A 19,862-nucleotide genomic window follows, 5' to 3' on the forward strand; every position below is an offset into this window, starting at 1 on the left:
TCCCCCTCCCCCGGTGCCTCCCTCCCTCACTCCCTCTCCCCCCTCCCCCGGTTGCCTCCCTCCCTCACTCCCTCTCCCCCTCCCCCGGTTGCCTCCCTCCCTCTCCCCCTCCCCCGGTTGCCTCCCTCCCTCTCCCCCCTCCCGGTTCCTCCCTCCCTCTCCCCCTCCTCCCCCGGTTGCCTCCCTCCCTCTTCCCCTCTCCCTCCCCCGGTTGCCTCCCTCCCTCTCCCCCTCTCCCTCCCCCTCCGCCTCTCCCTCCCCTCCCCTCTCCCTCCCCCGGTTGCCTCCCTCCCCTCTCCCCTCCCTCCCCCGGTTGCCTCCCTCCCTCTCTCCTCCCTCCCCCGGGTTGCCTCCCTCCCTCCCTCCCTCCCCCGGTTGCCTCCCTCCCTCCCCGGTTGCCTCCCTCCCTCCCCCGGTTGCCTCCCTCCCTCTCTCCCTCCCTCCCTCCCCCGGTTGCCTCCCTCCCTCTCTCCCTCCCTCCCTCCCCCGGTTGCCTCCCTCCCTCTCCCGGTTGCCTCCCTCCCTCTCTCCCTCCCTCCCTCCCCCGGTTGCCTTCCTCCCTCTCTCCCTCCCTCCCTCCCCCGGTTGCCTCCCTCCCTCCCTCCCTCCCCCGGTTGCCTCCCTCCCTCCCTCCCTCCCCCGGTTGCCTCCCTCCCCCGGTTGCCTCCCTCCCTCCCTCCCTCCCCCGGTTGCCTCCCTCCCTCCCTCCCTCCCTCCCTCCCCCGGTTGCCTCCCTCCCTCCCTCCCTCCCTCCCTCCCCGGTTGCCTCCCTCCCTCCCTCCCCCGGTTGCCTCCCTCCCTCCCTCCCCGTTGCCTCCCTCCCTCCCTCCCTCCCTCCCTCCCCCGGTTGCCTCCCTCCCTCCCTCCCTCCCTCCCTCCCCCGGTGCCTGCCTCCCTCCCTCCCTCCCCCTCCCTCCCCGGTTCCCTCCCTCCCTCCCTCCCTCCCTCCCTCCCTCCCTCCCTCCCTCCCTCCCTCCCTCCCTCCCCCGGTTGCCTCCCTCACTCCCTCCCTCCCTCCCCCGTTGCCTCCCTCCCTCCCTCCCTCCCTCCCTCCCCGGTTGCCTCCCTCCCTCCCTCCCCTCCCTCCCGGTGCTCCCTCCCTCCCTCCCTCCCTCCCTCCCTCCCCGTTGCCTCCCTCCCTCTCTCCCCCTCCCTCCCTCTTCCCCCTCCCTCTCTTCCCCCTCCTCCCTCCCCCTCTCCCCCTCCCTCTCCCTCCCTCTCTCCCCCTCCCTCTCTCCCCCTCCCTCTCTCCCCTCTCCCTCTCTCCCCCTCCCCTCTCTCCCCCTCCTCTCTCTCCCCCTCCCTCTCTTCCCCCTCCCTCTCTCCCCCCTCCCTCCTCTCTCCCCCTCCCTCTCTCCCCCTCCCTCCTGCCCCAGCACGCGCCCCCCTCCCTCTCTCCCCTCCCTCTCTCTCCCCCTCCCTCTCTCTCCCCCCTCCCTCTCTCCCCCTCCCTCTCTCCCCCTCCCTCTCTCCCCCTCCCTCTCTCCCCCCTCCCTCTCTCCCCCTCCCTCTCTCCCCCCTCCCTCTCTCCCCCTCCCTCTCTCCCCCTCCCCTCTCTCCCCCTCCCTCTCTTCCCCCTCCTCTCTCCCCCTCCCTCTCTCCCCCTCCCTCTCTCCCCTCCCTCTCTCCCCTCCCTCTCTCCCCCTCCCTCTCTCCCCCTCCCTCTCTCCCCCTCCCTCTCTCCCCCTCCCTCTCTCCCCCTCCCTCTCTCCCCCTCCCTCTCTCCCCCTCCCTCTCTCCCCTCCCTCTCTCCCCTCCCTCTCTCCCCCTCCCTCTCTCCCCCCTCCCTCTCTCCCCCTCCCTCTCTCCCCCTCCCTCTCTCCCCTCCTCTCTCCCCCTCCCTCTCTCCCCCTCCCTCTCTCCCCTCCCTCTCTCCCCCTCCCTCTCTCCCCCTCCCTCTCTCCCCCCTCCCTCTCTCCCCCCCCCTCCCTCTCTCCCCCTCCCTCTCTCCCTCCCCCTCCCTCTCTCCCTCCCCCTCCCTCTCTCCCCCTCCCTCTCTCCCCCTCCCTCTCTCCCTCCCCCTCCCTCTCTCCCCCTCCCTCTCTCCCCCTCCCTCTCTCCCCCCTCCCTCTCTCCCCCTCCCTCTCTCCCCCTCCCTCTCTCCCCCTCCCTCTCTCCCCCTCCCTCTCTCCCCCTCCCTCTCTCCCCCTCCCTCTCTCCCCCTCCCTCTCTCCCCCTCCCTCTCTCCCCCTCCCTCTCTCCCCCTCCCTCTCTCCCCCTCCCTCTCTCCCCCTCCCTCTCTCCCCCTCCCTCTCTCCCCCCCTCCCTCTCTCCCCCTCCCTCTCTCCCCCTCCCTCTCTCTCTCCCCCCCCCCTCCCTCCTCTCTCTCTCCCCCCCCTCCCTCCCTCTCTCCCTCCCCCCCCTCCCTCCCTCCCTCCCTCCCTCCCTCTCTCCCCCTCCCTCCCTCCCTCCCTCTCTCCCCCTCCCTCCCTCCCTCCCTCTCTCCCCCTCCCTCCCTCCCTCCCTCCCTCTCTCCCCCTCCCTTCCTCCCTCTCTCCCCCTCCCTTCCTCCCTCTCTCCCCCTCCCTTCCTCCCTCTCTCCCCCTCCCTTCCTCCCTTCCTCCCTCTCTCCCCCTCTCCCCCTCCCCCCCTCTCCCCCTCCCCCCCTCTCCCCCTCTCCCCCTCCCCCCCCTCTCCCCCTCTCCCCCCTCTCCCCCTCCCCCCCAGCTGCAGGAGTTCCTCAGGGCAGTGTCTTGAGCCCAACCATCTTCAGCTGCTTCATCAATGACCGTCCCTCTATCATAAGGTCAGAAGTGCAGGACGCTGATGACTGCAGTGTTCAGTGGCATTTGCAACTCCTCAGATAATGAAGCAGTCTATGCCCGCTTGCACCAAGACCTGGATGACATTCAGGCTTGGGCTGATAAGTGGGAAGTAACTTTTGAGCCCCACATGTGACAGGCAACGGCTATCTCCAACAAACGAGAGTTTAACCACTGCCCCTTGCCATTGAACAGCATTACCATTACCGAATACCCCACCATCAACATCCTGGGGGTCACCATTGACCAAAAATTTAAGTGGACGAGCCACATAAATACTGTGGCACCAAGAGCAGGTCGCGGTGAGTGTCTCTCCGCGTGACTACCCCAGAGCCTAGCCACCATCTACAAGGCACAAGTCGGGAGTGTAATGGAATACTCACCACTTGCCTGGATGAGTGCAACTCCAACAACACTCAAGAAGCTCGACACCATCCAGGTCAAAGCAGTCCGCTCGATTGGCACCCCATCCACCATTTTAAACATTACTCCTTCCACCACTGTGGCTGCAGTGTGCCATCTATAAGATGCACTGCAGCAACTCACCAAGGCTTCTTTGGCAGCAGCTCCCAAACCCGCGCCCTCTACCCGCATGGGGGCACCATCACTTGCAAGTTCCCCTCCATGTTACACACCATCCTGACTTGGAAATAAATCACCGTTCCTTCATCGTCACTGGCTCAAAATCGTGGAACTCCCTCCGTAACAGCACTGTGGGAGAACCTTCATCGCAAGGACTGTAGCGGTTCAAGAAGGCGGCTCACCACCACCTTCTCGAGGGCAATTAGGGATTGGCAATAAATGCTGGTCTTGCCAGCGACACCCACATCCCATAAATGAATTTTTTTTTTAAAGCAGCATAACAGGCCAAGAATTTGTGTAGATTAATATTTTAGTATATTGGATTAAGGAGCTCATCAGTTTAGGCAATTGCTCATATTTTCTTGGGAACAAAATGTTGTTATTGAAACCAATTCAACCAGAGGTTTGTAAATCGGTTATGTTCCTCTTCTATTTCCCAATATGTTGTGACCTGTAAAGGAAAGTTAGTCATTCAATCTGTGCAGTAGCAATTTGGCCTAACATCATCCAAGTGACTCTTCTAGTGTCACAATCTGGAACAGTGCTTCTGCTTTTATCAAGCAGTGTTATCTTGACAATAATCATGAATGGTTCAGTACTTTGGTGATGTAAGGTTACCTGAAGATGCATGTCCTCCAAACCCTACCTCAGACCTTCTACTGGTATGTTATACTTGTAAAGTATTCAGAGACTAAATGAATGAGCAAAAATGCTAGGTTACCAACCTTCATCATGGTGTTCTCTATTCTCGGATTTGAAGTTCAATGTCTACATATTGAAGTCCCAGATGGCCTGCTCCTTGTTTCTCAATCTGATTTGATATGCAACTTCCTGTTGTCTTGTTTCAATATTGTGTAATACCTTGGTCTTGGTGCTCCTCATCTGGATAAAGATTTAGTGAATAGCCTAGGTATTGTACAGCCCAGCAGCAAAACATTGTCACCTTTCACTGTGTAATTTCCTTAATGATCAGTTCCCCACGTGATTTCATCCGTGGATAAATGCCACATTCTCTTGTATGTTGACGTTGGGCTTCAATTATGAAGGAAAACCATAACAAGTATTCTAACATTCTTTCTCATTTGTAGTTTATCTAGCTAAAAAGCTTTTGAGCAGAACTAGTTACTGTATAAAGAATTGTGTTAACTTGTGCTTTATCCCCCTTTCTCCTTTTAGTGCTAGAAATGTACAGCAAAGTGAGAGAACAGATGAAGGCCAAAAGGTAGTTTGAGATTCTGTGCACTAAAGTAATTTTCCATTGAAACTTTCCTTTAACAGTGGAATGATGGGATGCAGCATATCTTCTTTACTGAGATGTTATATATCTGTATTTTTTTCTGATTTCGATGTTTGAACAGCAGCATTTGATTAAGAATGATTGTAGTGCATATTTTATGCAAACATAGATGGTACTGGAACAAGTTAACCATTAGTGATGTATTTCATATCTAAAAGTGTGAAATTCCAATTTAGATGATATGGCACTTTTACAATGATTATTTTCCCCTCATGGCAAATGCTGTGCCTTTCTACCTTAACCATTTTCAAACACAGCATCATAAGCTGCCATTAGTGACATTAAGAGTTATAACTATGTCTGATTTGAAGTATGCAAAACTACTATCTCAATGACCAATAAGGCACCTGTTCTGTGTTAATAAATATAATATTATACACTGGTGGCAGTAAAGGACAGTAAATATAGACTAAAACTGTGACCACACTTTAGAGGCTGAACTGCTTTAATGTGATTAATCAAATTGAAAGATGCTTTTTTGTGCCAAATTGATGCAATAAACCACAAAAGGATGAAAACAGGCATGATACCTCATTGAGTCAAAAAGTATCAAAATTCACTACAAATCAACCATGCAAAGAAGACAGTGGATTATGAGGAAATATGATCCGTATCACAACAAATGAAAAACATGTCATGTAGAAAAATACTTTGTTGGCTTGAATGTGCTACTGCCGAATGTTGCCGTCTATTCCGTGAAGGAGACAGTACATCAGCACCTGCAGAGCCTGGTAAGTATGCAATAGTGCTTTGTAAACATCCTTCCTGTATAGTATAAATGATTGGAAAGCTTTGTACACAACATGTGTATCATGTTAGTGTAAAGCAATTCCTTAGTTGGATAAACTGTAAATTATTCTCAAACTCTCTGACAGTTGCAGTAGTCCTTTTTTCTAGTCCAAGGTCATTAATAGAAGTATACCCTTCATGTCTCCACAGATGAAATGTCTTCATCTATTCCTGAGCCAGCCCTTGCCTTGGAAGCATGCTAAATCCCTGGCTCATGAGGAATGAACATCAGGCATGAAAGACATGCCACTTGGCAGCACAATGTGGAGTGTATTCGCCAAGTGGCAGGATCTTCTTCAAGCCTCCACTGTATAAACAGGACGTTCTGCAACAGCAGATATGGGGATGTTTCTGCCATATAAGACAGCTGCTGGCCCTTTAATACCCAACCACTGTTCCAGACTGCAAGAGGAGAGTATGGACCTGATTCATCAGTCCTGGAAGGAATGTCCATGACGTTGAGTAGTCGGGTAATGCCCAGATACACACTTGCAAGACAGAAAAGCATAATTTTATACAAATAAGATGGAAACGATTGGCAGAGCTAATTGGCTCTCTGGTCTATCTGTTCACCAGGTTGCTGTAAAACCAGCAACCCTCCTTCCTGGGATGTTGCCATTCAGAGCTTCCTTGAGTCCTCTCATGACTGTTCCTTAGTGATTCTGGAGTCAGTTCAGTTCGTATCTGCCTCGAGTTCTCATTTTCAACCCCACTCCAACCCAAATCCAAGGTCTCATAATGGAAGATCCTTACTGTGCTAGATTCTGTCAAAGTTTGGCTACTACTGCTTTGTAAATTTGTACGCAGAACAAAATTACTACATAAGAACATAAGAAATAGAAACAGGAGTAGGCCATATGGCCCCTCGAGCCTTCTCCACCATTCAGTAAGATCATGGCTGATTTGATCATGGACTCAGCTCCACTTCCCTGCCTGCTTCCTATATCCCCTTATCCCCTTATCCCCTTATTGTTTAAGAAACTGTCTATTTCTGTCTTAAATTTATTCAATGTCCCAGCTTCTACAGCTCTCTGAGGCAGCGAATTCCACAGATTTACAACCCTCTCCAGAAGAAATTTCTCGTCATCTCTGTTTAAATGGGCGGCCCCTTATTCCAAGATCATGCCCTCCAGTTCTAGTCTCCCCTATCAGTGGAAACATCCTCTCTGCATCTACCTTGTCAAGCCCCCTCATAATCTTATACATTTCGATAAGATCACCTCTCATTCTTCTGAATTCCAATGAGTAGAGGCCCATCCTACTCAACCTTTCCTCACAAGTCAACCCCCTCATCTCCGGAATGAACCGAGTGAACCTTCTCTGAACTGCCTCCAAAGCAAGTACATCCTTTTTTATAAATATGGAAACTAAAACTGCATGCAGTATTCCAGATGTGGCCTCACCAATACCCTGTACAGCTGTAGCAAGACTTCCCTGCTTTTATACTCCATCCCCTTTGCAATAAAGGCCAAGATCCCATTGGCCTTCCTGATCACTTGCTGTACCTGCATACTATCCTTTTGTGTTTCATGGACAATTACCCCCAGGTCCTGCTGTACAGCAATCTTTCTCCATTTAAATAATAACTTGCTTTTTGATTTTTTTTTTCTACCAAAGTGCATGACCTCACACTTTCCAACATTATACTTCATCTGCCAAAATTTTGCCCACTCACTTAGCCTGTCTGTCCTTTTGCAGATTTTTTGTGTCCTCCTCACACACTGCTTTTCCTCCCATCTTTATATCGTCAACAAACTTGGCTACGTTGCACTCAGTCCCTTCTTCCAAGTCGTTCGCATAGATTGTAAATAGTTGGGGTCCCAGCACTCCACTAGTTACTGGTTGCCAACCAGAGAATGAACCATTTATCCCGACTTTCTGTTTTCTGTTAGTTAGCCAATCCTCTATACATGCTAATATATTACCCCCAACCCTGTGAACTTTAATCTTGTGCAGTAACCTTTTATGTGGCACCTTGTCAAATGCCTTCTGGAAGTCCAAATACACCTGGCCCACTGGTTCCCCTTCATCCACCCTGTTCGTTACATCCTCAAAGAATTCCAGCAAAATTTGTCAAACATGACTTCCCCTTCATAAATCCATGATGACTCTGCCTGACCAAATTTTGCTTTTTGAAAATATCCTGCTACTGCTTTAATAATGGACTCCACTTAGCACATCTCATTCCAAGATATTACACAATTCAAAAAAATACTCGTTTTACCAGTTTCACATATTCATCCAGTAGTGACCAGAATTAGTATGGCTTTGCACAGAAATTCCTGTATTTCATTGCAGCATTTCCCATTATTTACACTTACTACCACAGATAACTGCATTGATATATATATTTTTCTAATTAGAAAAGGATATGAACTTGTAAGATTTTTTTTATTTGAATATTTTAAATGTACTTTTGTGTGCTAGTTATTCTATCCCAGTTGATGTACAACACCCTCAAAACAACATCCAGGACACTGGCCATCTGTGGAAGTCTTATCCTGTGGATTCTGCTGGTAATTTATTTATGTGCAAGATGTCTTGACTTGACCAGTTAAATAAATAATTTACTTCCTAATGGCAGTGTTGCATTTCCATCTATGTACAATAATGCTTTTATTTAATGTGCTAAGAAAATGGCACATTGCATATAATGCAGTACATACTATCATGGGTAAAACTCTTATTATTTCATGATGAAGGGTCATCGACCTGAAGGGTCATCCCCCTGCAAAACAGATGCACCGTTTTGAGTACTGTTGAGGGGGATGACACATCAGGGGAGGGCAGCAGCAGCCAAGTTCATGGCACCGTGACTGGCTCTGCTGCACAGGAGGGCAGGAAAAAGAGTGGGAGAGCAATAGTGATAGGGGATTCGATTGTAAGAGGAATAGATATGCGTTTCTGCGGCCGCAACCGAGACTCCAGGATGGTATGTTGCCTCCCTGGTGCAAGGGTCAAGGATGTCTCGGAGCGGGTGCAGGACATTCTGAAAAGGGATGGTGAACAGCCAGTTGTCGTGGTGCACATTGGTACCAACGATATAGGTAAAAAAAGGGATGAGGTCCTACGAGACAAATTTAAGGAGCTAGGAGCTAAATTCAAAAGTAGTAATCTCGGGATTGCTACCAGTGCCACGTGCTAGTCAGAGTAGGAATCGCAGGATAGCTCAGATGAATACCTGGCTTGAGCAGTGGTGCAGCAGGGAGGGATTCAAATTCCTGGAGCATTGGAACTGGTTCTGGGGGAGGTGGGACCAGTACAAACCGGACGGTCTGCACCGAGGCAGGACCGGAACCAATGTCCTAGGGGGAGTGTTTGCTAGTGCTGTTGGAGAGGAGTTAAACTAATATGGCAGGGGGATGGGAACCAATGCAGGGAGACAGAGGGAAACAAAAAGGAGACAAAAGCAAAAGACAGAAAGGAGATGAGTAAAAGTGGAGGGCAGAGAAACCCAAGGTAATAAACAAAAAGGGCCACTGAATATATAGGGGCTGCAGGAGGGCTCAAAACTAAAAATCATGGTTCAAAAACTAGTATTAAAACACTCTACCTAAACGCATGCAGCATTCGAAATAAAGTAAATGAGTTGATGGCACAAATCATTACAAATGGGTATGATTTGGTGGCCATTACAGAATCGTGGTTGCAGAGTGGCCAAGACTGGGAATTAAACAAACGGGTATCTGACGATTCGGAAAGATAGACAAGAAGGGAAACGAGGTGGGGTAGCTCTGTTAATAAAGGATGATATCAGGGCAGTTGTGAGAGACGATATTGGCTCTAATGAACAAAATGTTGAATCATTGTGGGTGCAGATTAGAGATAGTAAGGGGAAAAAGTCACTGGTGGGCGTAGTTTATAGGCCCCCAAATAATAACTTCACGGTGGGGTGGGCAATAATCGAGGGAATAATGGAGGCATGTGAAAAAGGAACGGCAGTAATCATGGGGGATTTTAACCGACATATCGATTGGTCAAATCAAATCGCACGGGGTAGCCTTGAAGAGGAATTCATAGAATGCATACGGGCTTGTTTCTTAGAACAGTATGTTGCAGAACCTATAAGGGAGCAAGCTATCTTAGATCTGGTCCTGTGTAATGAGACAGGAATAATAAACGATCTCCTAGTAAAAGATCCTCTCGAAATGAGTGATCACAGTATGGTTGAATTTGTAATACAGATTGAGGGTGAGGAAGTCGTGTCTCAAACGAGCGTACTATGCTTAAACAAAGGGGACTACAGTGGGATGAGGGCAGAGTTGGCTAAAGTAGACTGGAAACACAGACTAAACGGTGGCACAATTGAGGAACAGTGAAGGACTTTGAAGGAGCTCTTTCATAGTGCTCAACAAAAATATATTCCAGTGAAAAAGAAGGGTGGTAAGAGAAGGGATAACCAAGGAAATAAAGGAGAGTATCAAATTAAAAACCAATGCGTATAAGGTGGCCAAAGTTAATGGGAAACTAGAGGATTGGGAAAATTTTAAACAACAGCAAAGAATGACTAAGAAAGCAATAAAGAAAGGAAAGATAGATTATGAATGTAAACTTGCGCTAAACATAAAAACAGATAGTAAAAGCTTTTACAGATAAATAAAACGGAAAAGAGTGACTAAAGTGACTAATGTTGGTCCCTAAGAAGATGAGAAGGGGGATTTAATAATGGGAAATGTGGAAATGGCTGAGACCTTAAATAATTATTTTGCTTCGGTCTTCACAGTGGAAGACACAAAAACCATGCCAAAAATTGCTGGTCACAGAAATGTGGGAAGAGAGGACCTCGAGACAATCACTATCATTTGGGGGGTAGTGCTGGACAGGCTAATGGGACTCGAGGTGGACAAGTCCCCTGTTCTTGATGAAATGCATCCCAGGTTACTAAAAGAGATGGCGGAAGTTATAGCAGATACATTCGTTATAATCTACCAAAATTCTCTGGACTCTGGGGAGGTACTATCGGATTGGAAAGCAGCTAATGTAACGCCTCTGTTTTTTAAAAAAAAAGGGGACAGACAAAAGGCAGGTAACTATAGGCCGGTTAGTTTAACATCTGTAGTGGGGAAAATGCTTGAAACTATCATTAAGGAAGAAATAGCGGGACATCTAGATAGGATTAGTGCAATCAAGCAGACGCAACATGGATTCATGAAGGGGAAATCATGTTTAACTAATTTCCTGGAATTCTTTGAGGATATAACGAGCATGGTGGATAGAGGTGTACCGATGGATGTGGTGTATTTAGATTTCCAAAAGGCATTCGATAAGGTGCCACACAAAAGGTTACTGCAGAAGATAAAGGTACGCGGAGTCAGAGAAAATGTATTAGCATGGATAGAGAATTGGCTGGCGAACAGAAAGCAGAGAATCGGGATAAATGGGTCCTTTTCGGGTTGGAAATCGGTGGTTAGTGGTGTGCCACAGGGATCGGTGCTGGGACCACAACGGTTTACAATATACATAGATGACCTGGAAGAGGGGACAGAGTGTAGTGTAACAGAATTTTCAGATGACACAAAGATTAGTGGGAAAGCGGGTTGTGTAGAGGACACAGAGAGGCTGCAAAGAGATTTAGATCGGTTAAGCGAATGGGCTAAGGTTTGGCAGATGGAATACAATGTCGGAAATTGTGAGGTCATCCACCTTGGGGGGAAAAAAAACAGTAAAAGGGAATATTATTTGAATGGGGAGAAATTACAACATGCTGCGGTGCAGAGGGACCTGGGGGTCCTTGTGCATGAATCCCAAAAAGTTAGTTTGCAGGTGCAGCAGGTAATCAGGAAGGCGAATGGAATGTTGGTCTTCATTGCGAGAGGGATGGAGTACAAAAGCAGGGAGGTCGTTCTGCAACTGTATAGGGTATTGGTGAGGCCACACCTGGAGTACTGCGTGAAGTTTTGGTCACCTTACTTGAGGAAGAATATACTAGCTTTGGAGGGGGTACAGAGACGATTCACGAGGCTGGTTCTGGAGATGAAGGGGTTACCTTATGATGATAGATTGAGTAGACTGGGTCTTTACTCGTTGGAGTTCAGAAGGATGAGGGGTGATCTTATAGAAACATTTAAAATAATGAAAGGGATAGACAAGATAGAGACAGAGAGGTTGTTTCCACTGGTCGGGGAGACTAGAACTAGGGGGGCACACCCTCAAAATACGGGGGAGCCAATTTAAAACCGAGTTGAGAAGGAATTTCTTCTCCCAGAGGGTTGTGAATCTGTGGAATTCTCTGCCCAAGGAAGCAGTTGAGGTTAGCTCATTGAATGTATTCAAGTCACAGATAGATTTTTAACCAATAAGGGAATTAAGGGTTACGAGGAGCGGGCGGGTAAGTGGAGCTGAGTCCACGGCCAGATCAGCCATGATCTTGTTGAATGGTGGAGCAGGCTCGAGGGGCTAGATGGCCTACTCCTGTTCCTAATTCTTATGTTCTTATGTTAACTCTATTTCTCTCTCCGCAGATGCTGCCTGACCTGCTGAGTATTTCCAGCATTTTCTGTTTTTATTTCAGATTCCAGCATCTGCAGTATTTTGCTATTGTATTATTTTTTGATGCTGACCTATATGTTATTATAGTCTGTATATTTGTTTTATTTGGCACATTCTGATAAATATTAACATCAATTACATTACTGGTGTACATCAAGATCCGATACAAGTATGACTTGCAGTGCCAGTAAAGTATGCCATATAATTATTTGACATTCGGAATGGGTCTAAAATTAATTGGATCTTCTAAGTTTATCTGATTCCCCTGCCTCTCTTTACCCCCCCCCCCCCCCCCACACTCTTTTTCTGCTAGTTTAAAGAGTTTATCAGCATGTTCAACATGAATTGGAATTTCAAACTGGTGTTAGCACTCAGTGTATTGTTGGTGCCTAGATTGCTATTTTTCACATAGCAATAAGTTGGCGTGGAAGTTACCAACAATTGGGTTATTGCCCCATAAATTTGTGGCAATATAGAAACTAGATAGAGCTTCCAAAGTAAGAAGTAATACCCTGAACATCATTGGAGCTACAAGGAAATTATTATTACATGCAAGGAGTATAGCGAACAAGGCCGATGAGCAAAGAGCACACATAGACACTTGGGAGTATGACATTATAGCCATTACAGAAACTTGGCTGAAAAAGGGGCAGGTTTGGCAGATCAATATTCCTGGCTACAGGATTTTTAGACAAGATAGAGAGGGGGTAAAAAGGGGGCGGGGGGTTTGCGATACTGATTGAAGAAACTATTACAGCAGTGAGGGGGGATGATATATTAGCGAGATCATCAACTTAGGCCAAATGGGTCGAATGTAAAAATAAAAAAGGGGCGATAACATTGCATGGAGTGTATTATAGACCCCAAACAGTGGGAGAGAGATTGAGGAGCAAATATGTAGGCAAATTGCTGTGAAGTCTAAAAACCATAGGGTAGTAATAGTAGGAGATTTTAACTATCCAAATATTGATCGGGATAAATTTAAGGTATAGAGGGTGCGGAATTCTTGAAATGCATTCAAGAGAACATTTTAGTCAGTATGTAGCAAGCCCAACACGAGAGGGGGCGGTCTTGGATTTAGTTTTGGGGAATGAAGCTGGGCAGGTTGAAGGGGTATTAGTGGGGGAGCATTTGGGTACCAGTGACTATAATTCAGTCAGATTTAAGTTGGTTATGGATAAGGACAAAAATAAACCTGGAACAAAAGTTCCGAATTGGGGAAAAGCTAATTTTGCTAAGTTAAGGTGTGATTTGGCTATAGTGGACTGGTAACAGCTACTTTTAGGTAAATCGATGTCGGAACAGTGGGAGGCATTCAAGGAGGAGATCCGCAAGGTTCAGGCCAAACATATGCCCTTAAAGAAAAAGGCTGGGAAAAATAATTCTAGAGCCCCCTGGATGTCTAGGGACTTACAGGGGGAGGATTAAGAAAAAAAGGGACGCTTAGGTCACATATCAACGGCTAAATACTTTTAGAATCTTTTGAGGAATATCGAAAGTTAAGAGGCAAAATTAAAAAGGATATTAGGAATGCTAAGAGAGAGCATGAGAAATTATTGGCCAGTAAAATTAAGGAAACCCTAAGATGTTCTATAAATATATTAAGAGTAAGAGGGTAACGAAGGAAAAGGTAGGGCCTATTAGAGACCATGAGGGTAATCTTTGTGTGGAGATAAAAGATGTTGGTAGAGTTCTTAACGAATACTTTGCATCTGTTTTCACAAAGGAAAGAGGTAATGCAGATACTGCTATAGAGGAGAAGTGTGATATTCTGGATGAAATAAATATAGTGAGAGAAAGTATTAAGGGGTTTTGCAGCTTTTAAAGTAGATAAGTCCCAAGCCCGGATGAAATGCATTCCAGGTTGTTGAGCGAAGTAAAAGAGGAAATAGCAGAGGCCTTGACCATCATTTTCCAGTCCTCTTTGGATTTGGGCATGATGCCGGAGGATTGGAGGACTGCTAATGTAGTACCCTTGTTTAAGAAGGGAAAAAGGGATGGGCCGAGCAATTACAGGCCTGTCAGCCTAACGTCAGTGGTGGGAAGATTATTGGAAAAAGTCCTAAAAGACAGGATAAATCTGCATTTGGATAAGCAAGGATTAATTAGGGAAAGTCAGCATGGATTTGTTAAGGGAGGATCATGTTTGACTAACCTGATTGAATATTATGAGGAGGTAACCAAGAGGGTTGATGAGGGTAGTGCGTATGATGTAGTGTATATGGACTTTAGCAGGGCTTTTGATAAGGTTCCCGCATGGTAGACTGGTCATGAAGGTTAAAGCTCATGGGATCCAGGGCAAAGTGGCAAATTGGATCCAAAGTTGGCTTGGCTTCGATGCTTTTGTGACTGGAAAGATGTTTCCAGTGGAGTTCCGCAGGGCTCAGTACTGGGTCTCTTGCTTTTTGTGGTTATATATCAACAATTTAGATTTGAATATAGGAAGTATGGAAAATAGGTGCAGGAGTAGGCCATTCGGCCCTTCGAGCCTGCACCACCATTCAATAAGATCATGGCTGATCATTCACCTCAGTACCCCTTTCCTGCTTTCTCTCCATACCCCTCGATCCCTTTAGACGCAAGGGCCATATCTAACTCCCTCTTGAATATGTCCAATGAACTGGCATCAATAACTCTCTGCGGCAGGGAATTCCACAGGTTAACAACTCTCTGAGTGAAGAAGTTTCTACTCATCTCAGTCCTAAATGGCCTACCCCTTATCCTAAGATTGTGTCCCCTGGTTCTGGACTTCCCCAACATCGGGAACATTCTTTCCGCATCTAACCTGTCCCGTCCCGTCAGAATCTTATACGTTTCTATGAGATCCCCTCTCATCCTTGTAAACTCCAGTGTATAAAGGCCCAGTTGATCCAGTCTCTCCTCATACGTCAGTCCAGCCATCCCTGGAATCAGTCTGGTGAACCTTCGCTGCACTCCCTCAATAGCAAGAACGTCCTTCCTCAGATTAGGAGACCAAAACTGAACACAATATTCCAGGTGAGGCCTCACCACGGCCCTGTACAATTGCAGTAAGACCTTCCTGCTCCTATACTCAAATCCCCTAGCTATGAAGGCCAACATGCCATTTGCCGCCTTTACCGCCTGCTGTACCTGCATGTCAACTTTCAATGACTGATGAACCATGACACCCAGGTATCGTTGCACCTCCCCTTTTACTAATCTGCCGCCATTCAGATAATATTCTACCTTCGTGTTATTGCGACCAAAGTGGATAACCTCACATTTATCCACATTATACTGCATCTGCCATGCATTTGCCCACTCACCTAACCTGTCCAAATCACCCTGCAGCCTCTTAGCATTCTCCTCACAACTCACACTGCCACCCAGTTTAGTGTCATCTGCAAACTTGGAGATATTGCATTCAATTCCTTCATCCAAATCATTAATGTATATTGTAAAGAACTGGGGGTCCCAGCCACTGAGCCCTGCGGCACTCCACTAGTCACTGCCTCCCATTCTGAAAAGGACTCGTTTATCCCGACTCTCTGCTTCCTGTCTGCCAACCAATTCTCTATCCACGTCAGTACATTACCCCCAATGCAATGTACTTTCATTTTGCACACCAATCTCTCATGTGGGATCTTGTCAACGACCTTTTGAAAGTCCAAATACACCACATCCACTGGTTCTCCCTTGTCCACTCTACTAGTTACATCCTCACAAAATTCCAGATTTGTCAAGCATGATTTCCCCTTCATAAATCCATGCTGACTTGGACTGATCCTGCCACTGCTTTCCAAATGCGCTGCTATTTCATCCTTAATAATTGATTCCAACATTTTCCCCACTACTGATGTCGGGCTAACCGGTCTATAATTACCCGTTTTCTCTCTCCCTCTTTTTTTAAAAAGTGGTGTTACATTAGCTACCCTCTAGTCCATAGGAACTGATCCCGAGTTGATAGACTGTTGAGAAATGATCACCAATGCATCCATTATTTCTAGGGCCACTTCCTAAGTACTCTGGGATGCTGACAATCAGGCCCCGGGGATTTATCGGCCTTCAATCCCATCAATTTCCTCAACACAATTTTCCGCCTAATAAGGATATCCTTCAGTTCCTCCTTCTCTCTGACCCTCGGTCCCTTAGTACATCCGGAAGGTTATTTGTTTCTTTATTTGTATGATTAAGAAGTTTGCAGACAACACTAAAATTGGCTGTGTGGTTGATAATGAAGAGGAAAATCATGGGCTGCAGGAGGATATCAATCTTCTGATCAGGTGGGCAGAACAGTGGCAAATGGAATTTAATTCAGAGAAGTGTGAGGTGATGCACTTTGGGAGGGTTAATAGGGAAAGGGTATACACATTAAGCGGTAGGCCACTTAATAGTGTAGATGAACAAAGGGACCTTGGAGTGCTTGTCCACAGATCCTTGAAAGTACTACGTCAGGTGTATAAGGTGGTTAAGAAGGCAAATGGAATGCTTGCCTTTATCAGCCGAGGCATAGAATATAAGAGCAGGGAGGTTATGCTTAAATTGTATAATGCTTTGGTTAGGCCACAGTTGGAGTACTGCATGCAGTTCTGGTCGCCGTATTATAGAAAAGTCGTGATTGCACTAGAGAAGGTGCAGAGGATATTTACGAGTATGCTGCCTGGAATGGAGAATCTTAGTTATGAGGACAGATTGGATAGGCTGGGTTTGTTTTCATTGGAACAGAGGAGGTTGAGAGGAAACGTCATCGAGGTGTACAAAATATTGAGGGGCCTTGACATAATGGATAGTAAAGGTCTATTTTCATTGCTGGAGGGGGTTATTGCGAGGGGGCATAGTTTTAAGGTGGTTGGTGGAAGGTTTAGAGGGGATTTGAGGGGTGGGTGGGGGGCTTCTTTATGCAGAGGGTTGTGGGGATCTGGAACTCGCTGCCTGGAAGAGTGGTGGATGCAGAAACCCTCGCCACTTTTAAGAGATGGTTGGATGGGCACTTAAAGTGCCGTAACCTACAGGTTTTCGGACCTAGAGCTGATAATTGGGATTAGATTGGACGACCTTTTGTTGGAAGGTGCAGAAATAATGGTAAGTACTGCAAGGAATAGAATACGCCCAGGGTGATCATCTGGACTAGTTTCGATCGCCTGGATGGGGTCGGAGAGGAATTTTCCCAGATTCTTTTTCTCCCTAAATTGGCCTGGGTTTTTATCTGGTTTTTGCCTCTCCCAGGAGACCACATGGCTCCGGTTGGGGTCGATGTTTTTAGTATAAGGGGTGTTGTAGTTGTGTGGGGCGGACTGGTTGGGCTGGGTGCTCTTTGCCTTTCCGTCATTGTTCATAGGTTTATATGTAACCTTTAGGGCTTCTAACCAAGGGCCCGTGTGGCTCTGTGTCGGCCGCTGTAACCTCACTTTTTAAAAAAGGAGGGAGAGAGAAAACAGGGAATTATAGACCGGTCAGCCTGACATCGGTAGTGGGTAAAATGATGGAATCAATTATTAAGGATGTCATAGCAGTGCATTTGGAAAGAGGTGACATGATAGGTCCAAGTCAGCATGGATTTGTGAAAGGGAAATCATGCTTGACAAATCTTCTGGAATTTTTTGAGGATGTTTCCAGTAGAGTGGATAAGGGAGAACCAGTTGATGTGGTATATTTGGACTTTCAGAAGGCGTTCGACAAGGTCCCACACAAGAGATTGATGTGCAAAGTTAGAGCACATGGGATTGGGGGTAGTGTACTGACATGGATTGAGAACTGGTTGTCAGACAGGAAGCAAAGAGTAGGAGTAAATGGGTACTTTTCAGAATGGCAGGCAGTGACTAGTGGGGTACCGCAAGGTTCTGTGCTGGGGCCCCAGCTGTTTACACTGTACATTAATGATTTAGATGAGGGGATTAAATGTAGTATCTCCAAATTTGCGGATGACACTAAGTTGGGTGGCAGTGTGAGCTGCGAGGAGGATGCTGTGAGGCTGCAGAGCGACTTGGATAGGTTAGGTGAGTGGGCAAATGCATGGCAGATGAAGTATAATGTGGATAAATGTGAGGTTATCCACTTTGGTGGTAAAAACAGAGAGACAGACTATTATCTGAATGGTGACAGATTAGGAAAAGGGGAGGTGCAAAGAGACCTGGGTGTCATGGTACATCAGTCATTGAAGGTTGGCATGCAGGTGCAGCAGGCGGTTAAGAAAGCAAATGGCATGTTGGCCTTCATAGCGAGGGGATTTGAGTACAGGGGCAGGGAGGTGTTGCTACAGTTGTACAGGGCATTGGTGAGGCCACACCTGGAGTATTGTGTACAGTTTTGGTCTCCTAACCTGAGGAAGGACATTCTTGCTATTGAGGGAGTGCAGCGAAGGTTCACCAGACTGATTCCCGGGATGGCGGGACTGACCTATCAAGAAAGACTGGATCAACTGGGCTTGTATTCACTGGAGTTCAGAAGAATGAGAGGGGACCTCATAGAAACATATAAAATTCTGACGGGGTTAGACAGGTTAGATGCAGGAAGAATGTTCCCAATGTTGGGGAAGTCCAGAACCAGGGGTCACAGTCTAAGGATAAGGGGTAAGCCATTTAGGACCGAGATGCGGAGGAACTTCTTCACCCAGAGAGTGGTGAACCTGTGGAATTCTCTACCACAGAAAGTTGTTGAGGCCAATTCACTAAATATATTCAAAAAGGAGTTAGATGAGGTCCTTACTGCTAGGGGGATCAAGGGGTATGGCGAGAAAGCAGGAATGGGGTACTGAAGTTGCATGTTCAGCTATGAACTCATTGAATGGCGGTGCAGGCTAGAAGGGCCGAATGGCCTACTCCTGCACCTATTTTCTATGTTTCTATGTTTCTATGATGGGCCGAAATGGCCTCCTTCTGCGCTGTAAATTTCTATGTTTCTACATTTCAGTGATTTATCAATCATGGCACATTATAAACTAATTTCAAAATTAAGCAGGTGTCCTTTTTCCTTGTGTTTATCAAATTACAATGTGTCCGCACTCATTAATATACCAAATGATGCAGTGTAATGCATGTTACACTAAATGTGTGTGCCACAGCTGTGCCTTGCTAATAGATTAAACTATATGATTTAATGAGACCACAACTCCGTATTTTAGGCTTCAATCATGTAATAATTTTCTGAGGTGATTGATCACCATAATTACCTGAAACATCATTTGATAACATTGCAACAAACATGATTAGATTATTTTATTACTGTTGGATTGCAACTCCACATTGAATGCAGGGAAACCGTGAAAATTTGTATTAAATGTCGGGCTTTTAAAATCATTTGAGGCTATTTTACTTTTATTCATTCCTAGGATGTGGATGTGGCTGGTAAGGTCAGCATTTATTGCCCATCCCTGTCCTTGAGAAGGTGGTGGTGAGCTGCTGCAGTCCATGTGGTGAAGGTACTCACGTAGTGCAATTAGGGAGGGAGTTCCAGGATTTTGACTTAGCAACAACGAAGGAAAGGCAATATTTCCAAGTCAGGCTAGTGTGTGACTTGGAGGGGAACTTGAAGGTGATGGTGTTCCCATGCACCTGCTTATCTTGTCCTTCTAGGTGGTAGAGGTCACAGGTTTGGGAGGTGCTGTCAAAAAACCCTTGGTGAATTGCTGCAGTGCATCTTGTCGATGGGACGCACTGCAGAAACGGTGCACCAGTGGTGCAGGGAGTGAATGTTTAAGGTAATGGATGGAGTGCCAACAAGCGGGCTGCTTTGTCCTGGATGGTTACGAGCTCTTCAGTGTTATGGTGCTGCATTCATCCAGGCAAGTGGAGAGTATGCCACCACACTCCTGACTTGTGCCTTGTGGATAGGCTTTGGGGAGTCAGAAGTATTGTACTCCAGGTCTACTTCATTATCTGTGGAGTTGCGAATGGAATTGAATACTGCAATCATCAGCGAACATCTCCACTTCTGACCTTATGATGGAGGGAAGATCATTGATGAAGCAGATGAAGCTAATTGGG

The 19,862-nt window shown here is 47.0% G+C and overlaps 1 protein-coding gene across 16 annotated transcripts in view; it reads left to right on the forward strand.

Annotated features, from left to right (window-relative positions):
* exoc6 (exocyst complex component 6) overlaps positions 1–19,862 on the forward strand; it is a 281,622-nt gene that overhangs the window by 54,602 nt on the left and 207,158 nt on the right. For 15 of the 16 annotated variants that reach the window (XR_011592777.1, XR_011592770.1, XR_011592771.1 and 12 more), the window contains exon 5: positions 4,521–4,566. Coding sequence is in view for 7 of the 16 variants with exons in the window: in XM_070876819.1 (XP_070732920.1) it covers positions 4,521–4,566 (46 nt within the window). In the remaining 9 variants the exon portion in view is untranslated. Of the gene's footprint in view, positions 1–4,520; positions 4,567–5,839; positions 5,901–7,857; positions 7,947–19,862 lie in introns of those variants that run through there. The other variant, XR_011592778.1, reaches the window with a different exon arrangement.

This window comes from Pristiophorus japonicus, chromosome 3 (genome assembly GCF_044704955.1).
Source record: "Pristiophorus japonicus isolate sPriJap1 chromosome 3, sPriJap1.hap1, whole genome shotgun sequence".
Taxonomy (NCBI): Eukaryota; Metazoa; Chordata; class Chondrichthyes; family Pristiophoridae; genus Pristiophorus; species Pristiophorus japonicus.